Source organism: Salmo salar, chromosome 02 (assembly GCF_965601325.2).
Source record: "Salmo salar chromosome 02, fSalSal1, whole genome shotgun sequence".
Lineage (NCBI taxonomy): Eukaryota > Metazoa > Chordata > Actinopteri > Salmoniformes > Salmonidae > Salmo > Salmo salar.
Genome location: NC_138292.1, coordinates 51,868,591 through 51,882,487, shown reverse-complemented (window position 1 = coordinate 51,882,487; position 13,897 = coordinate 51,868,591). Strand labels below are relative to the sequence as shown.

The 13,897-nt window shown below is 41.8% G+C and overlaps 1 protein-coding gene across 4 annotated transcripts in view; it reads right to left on the bottom strand.

Moving 5' to 3' along the window:
• Positions 1 to 1,190: 1,190 nt before the first annotated feature.
• LOC106585299 (signal-induced proliferation-associated 1-like protein 2) overlaps positions 1,191 to 13,897 on the bottom strand; it is a 128,018-nt gene continuing 115,311 nt past the window's right edge. For 3 of the 4 annotated variants that reach the window (XM_014171403.3, XM_014171378.3, XM_014171391.3), the window contains 6 exons: positions 13,217 to 13,457; positions 11,148 to 11,279; positions 6,274 to 6,336; positions 4,275 to 4,395; positions 3,206 to 3,287; positions 1,191 to 2,619 (listed from right to left, as the gene is read on the bottom strand). In XM_014171403.3, coding sequence (XP_014026878.1) covers positions 2,470 to 2,619; positions 3,206 to 3,287; positions 4,275 to 4,395; positions 6,274 to 6,336; positions 11,148 to 11,279; positions 13,217 to 13,457 — 789 coding nt within the window. In that variant the 3' untranslated portion in view covers positions 1,191 to 2,469. The remainder of the gene's footprint in view (positions 2,620 to 3,205; positions 3,288 to 4,274; positions 4,396 to 6,273; positions 6,337 to 11,147; positions 11,280 to 13,216; positions 13,458 to 13,897) is intronic. The other variant, XM_014171399.3, reaches the window with a different exon arrangement.

The window sequence follows — 13,897 nt, the reverse complement described above, 5'->3', positions numbered from 1 at the left end:
TGGTCCAAAGAATTGTTCAAAATGTTGTATCAAGACTGCCCGAATGTGCCTAATTGGTTTATTAATAATTTTTCAAACAATAGCATGGTATTCTTTCACTGTAATAGCTACTGTAAATTGGACAGTGCAGTTAGATTAATAATTTAAGCTCTCTGCCAATATCCGATATGTCTATGTCCTGGGAAATGTTCTTGTTACTTACAACCTCATGCTAATCTCACTAGCGCACATTAGCTCAACCGTCCCGAGGGTGGGACACCGATCTGTAGAGATCCTTAAGAGGTAAACTGGTGTCAACCAAATCTAGGCCTTGTTTTCAGAATGTATTCAAGGTTTTCATAATAGACTAGTTTGGTTGTGTGGGGTTTTAGGAAAATACTATGCTCGGATTTCTCAACACACAAAACTTTCCAATATGTGAAGTCTAACCGAAAAGGAATAAAAACAATTATAGTCCGATTAATATTGTGTGAATTCTCCAGTACAAGACGCAAGGTTGACAGCTATTTGCACTCAGAGAAAAATTTCACTTGTGCCACCTTGCCATAAGAGCTGCCATAAGAGCTGCCATAAGAGCTACTCCTCAGAGACCTCGGAGCCTCTGAGGCCTCTCCTCAGAGACCTCGGAGCCAAATACTTTACAGTACCATCATTGTACCAATATATATTTTTTATTAGTTTAACATGGCTCCAGGATCCAGATCTGAAAATTCTATTTGAAAGTATTATGATGATATTTCTTCCAAGCCATGAGTAATTCAAAAGGTTCATCTAGGTGATGCTTGTGGACACTGCCGGCCCATCTGGGTCTAACAAGACCCGTTTCCAGCCAGCCAGACAGGCATCACTTTTGCTAGATCCTTCAGAGAGAGGGTGCTGTTTTGAATAATGGCCTGACCTATAAAAAAGGAAGGCACTATGCAGATTCCCAATTGTGCCTAAGATGTGATCCCTGTACAAGTGTTACTCATAATTCAATACTCTAAACGACTGCATGCCACTTATCAAACAGCGTGTAGCACTGATTATAGTCGATTTTTATCAAGACTGTCAACTAACCAGTTCATCAGGGACATTCTATAGGCTGTCTGTTTAAGACACCATTTGTCTGCAAAACAGCACGGAACTTTACAAAAAAATACCTTAATACTCACAAACATTGTCGCTAGAATTAAATGTCACTGAGTCCATTTTGTTTTTCCAACATCCTACATTTATTAAAAAAGCCAACCTTTTGTCCCATTTTTAACAAAACATCTTACAAAGAAAGAAAGGCATACAAAACAACAGGCTGTATTCTAGCAGCATCCAAACGTTGGACTTCCCAGAAATAACCCTTTATATGTATATAGTATTTATATCTCATCTCTTGCCAACTATACAGACATTGCCAATAAGGAGCCATTAATCTTTTTTAGTGCAGAAAGGAACAAAATACTCAATATTAAAATAAACAATTTGGAGGGTAAATTTAAATAAGAGTGTTAAATACAAGACACTTTCTCTGAAGTACTGTACAAAGACCATCAAACACACTTTGGCCTTGAAAATACATAATTCGTACACTTGGTGGTACCTTATGTACCTGCAAGTGTTCAGGATCAACTGCATAAGAATACTTTTCTCTGTGGCAAAAAGAAAAAGGTAATAACATCATGGTAGACATCATTAGTGAGAGTGGTGGACAAGGCAAGGGGTTGGAAAAGGATGGGGGACTACAACAACAGAAAAGACTACAGTATCCATACACCACTGGTTAAAGTCAGGCACGTTTTTGTAACTGCAAAATAAACACTTCCAAGTAATCCAACACAACCGCAATTTCGACAACACCACAATCAGTGCTAACCATTAATAACAGTTTTGTGACTATCACCATATTTATTGCTAGGACAATTTCATTTTTTTTTGTTCAAAAGTGGAGTATTTACAAAACTTATACAAGAACCTTGTAACACCTTAGTTATTTCCTGGTTGTTATATCCTGGTTGTTATATAATTCATTAAAAGTCAAGGTAAAGTTGAGTAATTTTATTTGGGTGAACTTCTTTTCATTGTTATTTACTGAGGGAACCGCTAAGTTTACACTTGCCTTATTCGGCAAAAGAATATAGATTTCACATAAGTTACATTCATTTTTTTTTATTCACATGTTCCTTCCTATACGCAAATAGCCCAAAACATGAGATCTGCAGCATTCTTCCCTTCCTCCCCTTTATTTTAACCTTCTATAAATGTATCCTTTTACCCTCCCCCGGCCCCTTGGTATATTTACACTAATTCATGTTGTTGTTTTGATTTCAAAACAATGCTACTAGCATTAGCATGCTAACTCGCAACTTCTCGCACTCACGCGATGGCTATTCACTTTGAATCACTGTAGACATCGTCCCTCTTGACATGCCACTGGCTCAGGTAATGTGGAGTTAACGGCCATACTGCAGTGTGTGTCAGTGTTTTTTTTGTTGCTCAGGGCTTCTTGTTGCCAACCGAGTTTAGGAACCATTCGCTGAACCTCCTGAGCTGGGCGGCTGCCGTTTGGCTCTCCTCGTGCAGACGCATGTTGTCCTGACGCAAGTGCTGGACCTGCTCCTGCAACATGGCCTTGTCCTCTTGCTCCTGTGGAGAGGGAACACACACACACTTCGGTTATTACACAACCTGGCATGATGACATTGGCTATACATATGATCACCATTTGGCACAGTAGACAACATTTGGCTTCATTATGACATACTTGTTTGGTTGTACACTGGTTTTCTGAATGAGAATACAAAATATAACCAGATTACAAGTAACTGGTCTCTGCTATAGCCAGGTAAAGATGTATATTATATGACGACGTCACCACATGGGAAAGCAATCATATTCTTGCTGTTTATCTGGTCAGATAAAGACATATATTTCTGGTTGCTGAAAAGACTGACAAAACGTCCTTTTACAATCAGTATTTACACCTGACCATGACAACTGGTTTTGCTGGGGTTGTATGATTTACAACATACACCAACAGAGAAGCGTACATTTTAAAACAACAGCTAATTGTACAGACCATTTTAGTATATCATAGTAGTATACTGATTCATGTGTTAGCTGCACATCCCTTTGGATAAAAGTAATCTGCTAAATGACATGTTATTATTGTTATACATGCTAAGTGGTTCACTGGACACATTACCGATGTGCTTCGGGGAGTTGACTATACCTTTCGTAGGTCGAACTGAAGCTGTCTGAGGATCTCTTCCAGTTGGATGACTTTGCCAGTGAGCAGAGCAGGAGAGCCATCCCTATACAGAGATAGAGAGAGACAGGCTTCCTTAAGTTTTGCGAGTCTATTGAGCAGTCTATAGAAATTGACCTCTTCGTTATGTCTGTCTTTAATGGTATATGCTTTTATACAGCATCAATTGGACCACTCTTTGAAGTGGAGTATAACTACTGACAAAAAACGGCATTGTTTACTAGCTAACTTCAGGTGTGACCAGGTCACTGACTTAAAACATATTTAAGTGAATAGTGTTGTAGGTCCACACTCAAGGTCATTTATGTGAAGTGAAGGTCATTTATGAAAATGTTTATAGTTATTAGTTCATTTTAAAAAAGGTCCTATGCAGACATTTTTATCTCAAAATAACATTTTCTGGTTAACAATTAAGCACCTTACTTTGATTGTTTTCAATTAAAATGGTCAAAAATAAACAAAAATAGCTTCTTAGCAAAGAGCAATTTTTCAAGGAAGGACTGCTAGGACTGTCTGGGAGAGGTCTGAGTGGGCAGGAGAAAACTGAAAACTAGCTGTTATTGGCAGAGAGGTTTGGAACTCTTTCTTATTGGTCTATTAACTAATTTGTGTTGACACCAGGCAGGCCAAAACTCCATCCCACCAAAACAGGCTGAAATTTTAGGCAGTCTTTCAAAAAGCTCTTACAGTAGAAAGGCATTATCATAATTTCACAATATTACTCCAACCACAATGTGATTTTTTTTTATCACACACACACACACACACACACACACACACACACACACACACACACAGAGAAAAATCACATTTTTAACTACACTGGGCCTTTAATCGGAATCTTTTGATCATAAAAGTTATTCCTTTAGAGGAGGATGAACAATATTTTAGCATTCATGCTATTGTCAGTGCATTCAGTCAGTAAGTAGTGTTAAAAATACGTACATGTAAGACCTTCAATAACTAAATCCCCTTCTCTACTAAGTCAAGCTGCTTTACCTGCCTGTCCCACCCAAATGCGCAGTACACCTACCCTGCCTCCAGAGCGGCGGCATCCGACGCAGCCACCCTCCGACTCAGCTCACGGGACAGCTCCATGGCCTGTTGGGCCTGCTCCACATCCAACATGGAGCAGAGTGAACCCTGGTCCGCTGCTAAAGAAACACACACACAATACTATTAAATCTGCAATATGTAACTTTTTGGGGGTAGATCTGTTCTATTTCTATGCATCCCATTCTCACGTTTCATTTTTGCGACCTTTACTTAGTTTTTGTACACCTGCTTGAAATGGCTGAAAATACAGTCAACAAAAATATAAACGCAACATTCAACAATTTCAAATATTTTACTGAGTTCCATTTCATATAAGGAAATCAAATTAAAAAAAAAAAAGTATTATTAGGTCCTAATCTATAGATTTCACAGACACAAAATGGGCAGGGGTGTGGATCAGAAACCCAGTCAGTATCTGGTGTGACCACCATTTGCCTCATGCAGTGCGACACATCTCCTTCGCATAGAGTTGGTCAAGCTGTTGATTGTGGCATGTGGAATGTTGTCCCACTCCTCTTCAATGGCTGTTCGAAGTTGCTGGATATTGGCGGGAACTGGAACACGCGGTCGTACACGTCGATCCAGAGCATCACATACATGTCTGGTGAGTATGCAAGCTATGAAAGAACTGGGATATTTTCAGCTTCCAGGAATTGTGTACAGACATAGGGCAGAGCACTATCATGCTGAAACATGAGGTGGTGGCGGCGGATGAATGGCACAACAATGGGCCTCAGGATCTCGTAACGGTATCTCAGTGCATTCAAATGGGCATTGATAAAATGCTATTGTGTTGGTTGTCCGTAGCTTATGCCTGCCCATACCATAACCCCACTGCCACCATGGGGCACTCTGTTCACAACGTTGATATCAGCAAACCGCTCGCCCACACAACGCCATACAAATGGTCTGCGGTTGTGAGGTTGGTTGGACGTACTGCCAAATTCTCTTAGACGACAGCTTACGGTACAGAAATTAACATTGTATTCTCTGGCAACAGCTGTGGTATACATTCCTGAAGTCAGCATGCCAATTGCACTGTCCCTCAAAACTTGAGACATGTGGCATTGTGTTGTGTCATTTTAGAGTGGCATTTTATTGACCCCATCACAAAGTGCACCTGTGTAATGATCATGCTGTTTAATCAGCTTCTTGATATGCCACATCTATCAGGTGGATGGATTATCTTGGCAAATGAGAAATGCTCACTAACAGGGATGTAAACACATTTTTGCACAACATTTTTGAGAAATAAACTTTTTGTGCGTATGGAACACTTCTGGGATCTTTTATTTCAGCTCATGAAACATGGGACCAACACTTTACATTTTTGGTCAGTGTACAATGTTTTTGGTTATGGAATATACATTTCACAGAAGTTTAGATGGTACAATGATTCTCTACACTACACTTGCTTGTTTTGTAACAAACTGAAATTAGTCAAACTATTAGTAACCAGGATATGGCGGAGCGATTTCTGCATAGTGCATCTTTAAATACCATGACACACATCTTTGACTTCAATAATGTTCTTAACTGCTGGGAAACGCCAGATTAGAAGAGGAGAGCCGTTTAATCAGGCGTGTTAGTGCTAGGCTGGAACAAAAGTTAGCAGGAGAAAACGTCACAATAGAAGAAGTGGTTGAGGTAACACTAGGCAGAGGCACTAGGCAGCTAGAAGGTGGTGGTAGAAGTACAGTGGTAGTAGTGGCTGCTGTGGTGTTACAGAAGCATTAGCTGTTGTAGTAGTAGCTGTGGTAGTATTGGCAGAAATGCTAATATAAACCCTAATTTGAATTGGTTTCAACACTAAATAAAATTGTAGTAGGGGTGGAGGTCCCATAGTAGTAATAGCAAAAGCACCAATGGCAGTAAAGGTGAAAGAACCTCTAATGCCAGTAACTAACTAGTGGTAGTAAAAGTCAAGGAATTCCAGTGAAGTGTAGAGAGCCTTGCTGAGCAAAACGTCATGTCACCTAGTGAGTCTTTCGGACAGTCTTTATCACACAGACGACTGGCATCCTTGTCGAGCTCCAGACCTGAAAACAGGAGACAGCACATCCCTCAGATACAGTTCAGCTACCCACACTGTGTACAGTCCACTTTCAGTGCAAATAACCTACAGTAGCGCTTAAATGCTCCAAAAGCAATGTTCTAAGGAAAGGCACATTCTGGTGCAGCCCTTTTAAACAGTCCAATCTTGCAACCATGGAGGCAGAGAGCATGATTAATAGGGAGTGATGTAGAGTAGAATGGATCCTGTGGAGGTGCTATGGTTAGCTCCCATCCCTAAACATTTGCCAGAGTCTATTCTAAAAGCAACAAGAATGGAGCTACAGTGCTGTGCAAAAGTATTTGCCCCTTTTCTAATTTTCGCTACTTTTGCATATTTTTTTATACTGAACGTCGTCAGATCTTCAACAAAACCTAATATTAGATAAAGGTTCAAGATCTGATCAGTATCAACAATATGCAAAAATAGAGAAAATCAGTAAGGGGGCAAATACTTTTTCACGGCACTGTATATAACAACTGGATCCACTCTCTCGGTGGGTGAAGAGGGTTGCACGAGCAGGGTTAAATATGAGAGCAAACTGGATTTCACACAATTAAGGCCCCACTCACAGTATAATATACAGTGCCTTCAGACTGTATTCAGACACCTTGACTTGTTCCACATTTTGTTACGTTACAGCCTTTTAAAATTGATTTATTATTTTTTTTTTACAAAAACTCAGCAATCTACACACACAATGACGGAGTGAAAACAGGTTTAGACATTTTTTACAAATGTATTAAAAATAAAAAACAGAAATACCTTATTTGCATAAAGTATTTAGATTCTTTGCCATGAGACTCGAAATTGAGCTCAGTTGCATCCTGTTTCCATTGATCATCCTTGAGATGTTTCTACAACTTGATTGGAATCTACCTGTGGTAAATTCCATTGATTGGGCAAGATTTGGAAAGGCACACACCTGTCTATATAAGGTCTCACAGTTGACAGTGCATGGCAGAGAAAAAAACCTAGCGATGAGGTCGAAATAATTATCCGTAGAGCTCTAAGACAGGATTGTGTCGAGGCACAGATCTGGGAAGGATACAAAAACATTTCTGCAGCATTGAAGGTCCCCAAGAACACAGTGGCCTCCATCAATCTTAAAATGGAAGAAGTTTGGAACCACCAAGACTATCCTTAGAGCTGGCCGCCCAGTCAAACTGAGCAATCGGGGGAAAAGGGCCTGGTCAGGGAGGTGACCAAGAACCCGACAGGTCACTCTGACCAAGCTCTTCTGTGGAGATGGGAGAACCTTCCAGAAGGACTATCTCTGCAGTACTCCACCAATCAGGCCTTTACAGTAGAGTGGCCAGATGGAAGCCACTCCTCAGTAAAAGGCATATGATACCCCGCTTGGAGTTTCCCCAAAAGGTACCTAAAGGACTCTTAGACCATGAGAAACAAGATTCTCTGGTCTGATAAAACCAAGATTGAACTCTATGGCCTGAATGCCAAGCATCACATCTGGAGGAAACCTGGCACCATCCCTACGGTGAAGCATGATGTGGCAGCATCATGCTGTGGGGGTGTTTTTCAGCATCAGGGACTGGGAGACTAGTCAGGATCGAGGGAAAGATGAACGGAGCAAAGTACAGAGAGAGCCTTGATGAAAACCTGCTCCAGAGCACTCAGGACCTCAGACTGGGGCGAAGGTTCACCTTTCAACAGGACAACAACCCTAAGCACACAGCCAAGACAACACCGGAGCGGTTTCAGGACAAGTCTCTGCATGTCCTTGACTGGCCCAGCCAGAGCCCGGACCTGAACCCGATCGAACATCTCTGGAGAGACCTGAAAAAGCTGTGCAGCAATGCTCCCTATCCAACCTGACAGAGCTTGAGAGGATCTGCAGAGACGAATGGTAGAAGCTCCCCAAATACAAGTGTGACAAGATTGTAGCATTTTATCGAAGAAGACTCAAGGCTGTAATTGCTGCCAAAGGTGCTTTGACAATATACTGAGTAAAGGGTCTGAATACTTATGTAAATGTAATTTTATTTTATTTTTATACATTTGCAAAAATGTCTAAACCTGCTTTTGCTTTCTCATTATGGGGTATTGTGTGTAGATTGATGAGGGGAAAAAACTATTTAATCAATTTTAAAATAAGGCTGTAACCTAACAAAGTTTGGAAAAAGGGGTCTTAATATTTTCCAAAGGCATTGTAAGCCAGTGATTCTCAAATCCAGCTGTAAAGACCCACATGACTGCACATTTTTGTTCTAGCCCAACACTAAGACACTCGATTCAACAACTCAAACAGCCCGTGGTTAAGTTGAATCAAGTGCGTTAGCACTGGGCTAGAACAATAAAGTGCAGTCAGATGGGTTGCCGAGTGGAGAAACAATAGAAGCCAGAACCCTTAATAACCGACACGGCACAGCACACTATTGTTACCTTCCAGATAGAGAGCATAGGATAATTCTGGATAGGGAAGAAGACAAGAAAAAACAGACTAAGCTTGTGAGATGTCAGAATAGCCTAGCAGATGTCCGAGTGGGCATCACATATCAATTTAGAAAGCCGGGGGTTCTTACTGAGGAAAGTGAGGTTAAGTTTCTTGCGAAAGGGCAGCACCAACCATCCCCCACCTGCGTCTGTCTTAATATTTAGATGGTGTTGAGAGGTGACGTGGATTTGGAATGTGGTATTTGAGGACAGAAAGGAGGGAGAAGGGGAAAGGGATGGGAGCTGTTCTCACTAAGATTGTTCTCGCTAAAGGAGTGAGAAGAGGGGAGAGAGAAAAAGGGAATTGTGAGAGAGGGGTAAGAGCGAGAGGGAAGAGAGATGAAAGTGGTTCTCACTAAAGATAAGTGTCTCACTGAAGTTGCTTCTGAGAGCCAAGCGAGAGACTGAAGCTTTGAAAACCTCACCCATAATTACACATCCCTCTTTCTTCCTTTTAACAATCACTCCGTTCTAATTGACAGTCTCAACATTGGCTTTAAAATTGACTGAAGTAAATCACAGAGGAAGTGATTATCATAGTGGAAAACAAAGAATACAAAAGAGGGCAAGGGGGAAAGTAAAAGAGGGAGACCTATAACAGAGCCAGGTATTCCTTTAGTAAAAAGACTAGCCTATAGTGAGTTGGAAACAACTAAAATATCCCATGACATTCTTTCCGTAATGTTCAATATGGAAGACAAACGGTCTAAGATAAATCCTGAGGTTAAGTTATCATTGATAAATATGAATCACAACTGAAGAATGAGACACGCCAGGAGAGAGGAATGTCTGTGTTGTGTCTGTTCTGCTGCCCTCTTGACTGTGAACGTGAACCATTTATCCTGTTGTAGTATGCGTGGGTCTACGGTAACATAAATAATGCTTGCGTGTTGCTACTAATGCTCACCCCGCCCTTTTCCCCCCGCTAGCATGCTAGAGTTTCTGCGTGCTTAGCAACACTGCCTTGAGAGCACACAGCGAGCGACACGAAACAAAACAAGTCAATTAAACGACACGGCCTAATATTGCCAGGGTCAGCACTCCCACGACTCTCCAAGAAAATTGTCCCCCCTCTTTTCTCTGTTGTTGACTTCCATACAAATCGAAGGCTGCTGTGCAGCCCGATGCTAATCAATGGAGGCCCCGGCCCCACCCCTCGTTGCTCAGGGAGAAAAGAAATGTGGTCACCGGTTCAAACCTATCCAGTCTATAAACATCTGTTGGTCATGAAGGAAGCAGAAGCCATTTGCAGGAGAAGAAAAAAAAACATTGTGAGTACATCACCCTGTAATTCCAGATTACCAGAAACACAGTTGGACGAGGTAGCGAAGCTATAATTGCCAGAGAAAGTGTGCAAGCAAGAGGTACAATTACGGCGCGAATTGGCAAAATGGTTCCTTGCTGTGCGCGCCATTGTCATGATGCTTCGTTTCTCAAGTCCCCAAATACGCTCTCTCTCCATCCACTTCCTGCTAATTAGCACCTCGATGTAGACAGACTGAGTTCAAGGTAGACACAGATAATGGGAGAGACTGAAGATTTTGACTGGGTCAAGATGATATTGAGGGTCAATTGTAATTCATGTCAAGACGCTTCAGCAAATGAATTTGGCAGACTTTAGTTGGATGACGGACAATGAAATCACATCTGAACATTAAAAGAAAAGAAAAACAACTTTTATAATGGTATTTTCGCACTTTGAATTACACGCCAAATTAGATACCTAAATTGACCAGAGTGGGAAAAAAACCACAGAGTACGATTTAGACACTGAATAAAGACCAGGAATTGTTGGCAGCAGCTAATGGGGATTCATAATAAATACAAATACTGAGTGAACAAAAGGGTAACAGTTCAAGCGCTGAAAGCCTGATGAGAACTGGGGACAAAAGATTTGACAGCCTTTGACAGTATGACACCTGACAGGAACCTTGGTAGCAGCAAATGTTAATCAGGTACCACTTACACCTAGCTAACATTTCTGCATTCCCAGAACATTTCTGGTAGGTTAGGAGATAACATTTCTGGTAGGTTAGGGGATAACATTCCCATAACCTTTGTTGGTCCAGCTTTTAAGTGCTTTAAGAAAGTCTGTCCAAAGGGATATTTTCCTTTTGACATTGTTCAAACGTATCATGTCCCAACAAATGTGAAGATTCCCCTTCTGATGTTCTCACATCACAACCAAATGGGTACCTGACAAAAACATTCCATACTGTTCTAGGCAATGTAAATTGTTAGCTGGGTAAGCTTTTGGGAGCATCAACAGGTCAAACAGTGAATAAGCACTCAGTTTTGTTTAATGCCATGCGGGAGTATGATGAATCCAGACGTTGTCCTTACCTTCAAAAGCCCTTGCGGCATCAACAAGATGGGACCAGTCCAGGCCAGAGACTGCTTCCGGGAGGGGCATCAGACTGCCATCAGCCATTTTACAGCGGTCGGCCAGGGAGCTGTCAGAGAACCACAGCTCATCTGTAGAGATGAGACATTTCGGTTTAGATAAGTGACTGACAAGCTCACCAATTTGGTTCTCTCTCCCTCTCCCTCCTTCCCCCTCCCCCTCTCCCTTCTGTCTACCGATATTTAGACATCAGTGCTCATCCATTCTCCACTTGGAACACCTGCTCCTATGTTAAGCCCAAACTGCTTGCAGATTTCCAAAGTCATTTCAGGGTTTTAGGTTTCAAAGTCAGTAAAAACACACATTTTTAAATAAGATGTTACTCTTAACGAATGAAAGACGGGCACTTTCCACCAAAGCGTAAGACAAACATCTCACAGAGGTATCCATACGACTTGTATCACCTTAACAGACATTTTTAGAGACATCTGGAATTCCCCTTGAAGCAAATACAATTCAGCCTGTTCAATTTGCACCAAATTGACTGTGCGAGACAAACCCCCACCCAAAATGTAAAAAAATGAAAAACAATTACATACTCAAAGTGCCCTCCTGCTTGGAAAACTGCCAAGAACACGGTTACTTTAAAAAAAAAAACAATGTCACAGTCTGCTGTTGAAAGCTGATTAGAGGACGGAGACGAAGGGGGAGCTTCCCCCCGCCAGACAGACAAATAACCTGCCTCTAGGGGACATCCACAGGGGTCAGCTTTGGCAAACTCACACAAACCTAGGCATACAAATGTGTGCATAAAAACACACATACGCACCTTAATCTCGCACACAGCTGGAGATTCATGATGCTTAATTATGGTTTCTGATCCCATACAGCAGCCCCCCCCCCCCCCCCCCTAGAGTTAAGGTGATCTGAATAAGACACAGCAATCAAATATCCACACACAACCTCCACCCTCCAAGGTGGGGGAGGGGGGGGGGGGGGGGGGTAATCAGCCCCTGTGTGTCATTGCGAAATACAACAAGTGGTTAGAATGTTTCAACAAAGAACGCAAGGAGGACTGACAGTGAAAGGGTTAATATCGTGCATACTCAATGAGCACATACTGGGATGTTTTTCCCAGTGGAAAATATCCAATATCTTGCTGTGTTTCTTATAAACAGAGTAAGCTTTTTAAAATAGGTTTGCATAAGACAGATGGGAAATTGAAAGTGGCATACGCTGTAGCTTTTACAATGGGTCTCGTAAAGTTCAGCTTAAGACTGGCAAGGGCGTTTGCATTTAATTGACCACAATGAGCTCGCAGTTAGATATTTTTTATTTCTATGGCCTTAATTTTAAAATCAAAATGGCTGCCCCGAGGAATGAGTCTGGAGAAATATAAAAGTGACTGTAAATATCACAGAGTAGGCCTTTAAGTGCTTTTCAAGAGTAGGTGAATGCAGCTGTCCACTGTCCATTTGCCTTCATTTTACATTTCCATTTTAGTCATTTAGCAGACGCTCTTATCCAGAGCGACTTACAGTAGTGAATGCATTTCATACATTTTTTTCTCCGTACTGGTCCCCCGTGGGAATCGAACCCACAACCCTGGCGTTGCAAACACCATGCTCTACCAACTGAGCCACACGGGACCAATCTTTGGCAGATACATTAATGATTTCGTAACGTGTTCCATTCCTAATTGAATGTCTGAATCAATGAAATGTACTCTAAGGTTTCCCTAATATATAATAAAATGTTGGGCAGACTTTTTGGTACTTTTACACTGATTATACAGTTTTGACATATTTAAATTTTAAGGTAAAAGGGGCCTTGGAAAAAACGGTATTAGCTGAATATGGTGAGTTAGAGCAGGGCTGGAAGAAAATGTACACATCCTATAGCTCTCCAGGAGAAAGGTTGGCCATCCCTATTACCTCTCAACCATAGATATAGATTGAAGTATATATATATTATCTATCTGTTCTATTAAATTCTGTTTTTACAACTGACAAGACCTAGCTAGCAAGAGAGACTACGCCACCCCTACCCTAAACGGGCAAACACTCACTCTTGTTTAGCGGTGCCCCATGGCTGTGGCCGAGGTTCATGCGAGGTGGCAGGGTGCTGTGGTAGGGCTCAGTGGCGGTGCTGAACAGGATATCGTTGGGCAGGGCTTGGTCCAGGAGAGAGCTCCGGGAGCTGACCAGGGACAGGTTTTTCCTGTAGCTGCTGCACAGGCTCTCGTCCGACAGGGTCCGGTACAGGGACCTCCGTGGGGACATGGGCATGCCGCCAGGACCAGTCAGACTCTGCAGGAAGGGATGGAGAAAATGAGGGAGGGAAAAAGGGTGACTGAAAATTCTGAGACATTTTACATCTCGGAGGGCAGCACCACAGAAGGGGTGATTCAAGCGCCAACTGGTAGTGCTAAACTAGGGGAAAAATAGCTTGAATCTTCCACAAAATTGGCAAAACAGTAACTTTGGTCTACCACAGTGCCAAAAATGAGAGCCAATAATTTCCCCTCAATTATCTGACGATAGCTTCCCTGCGCATAGTAGTTGGTATAAATGCAGGGCATCAGATAATAATGAAAGACCTGCATCACATTTATTACAGGAGGATATGTCAAGACTACTGACTATGTTGCTGGCAGCCATTTTCCTGTGATGTATTTTTCAATCAGTGAACAAAGAGGTCTGAAGAGCAGCTTGCTAGCTCCCAGATCAAATCAATTTGTATCAACCCC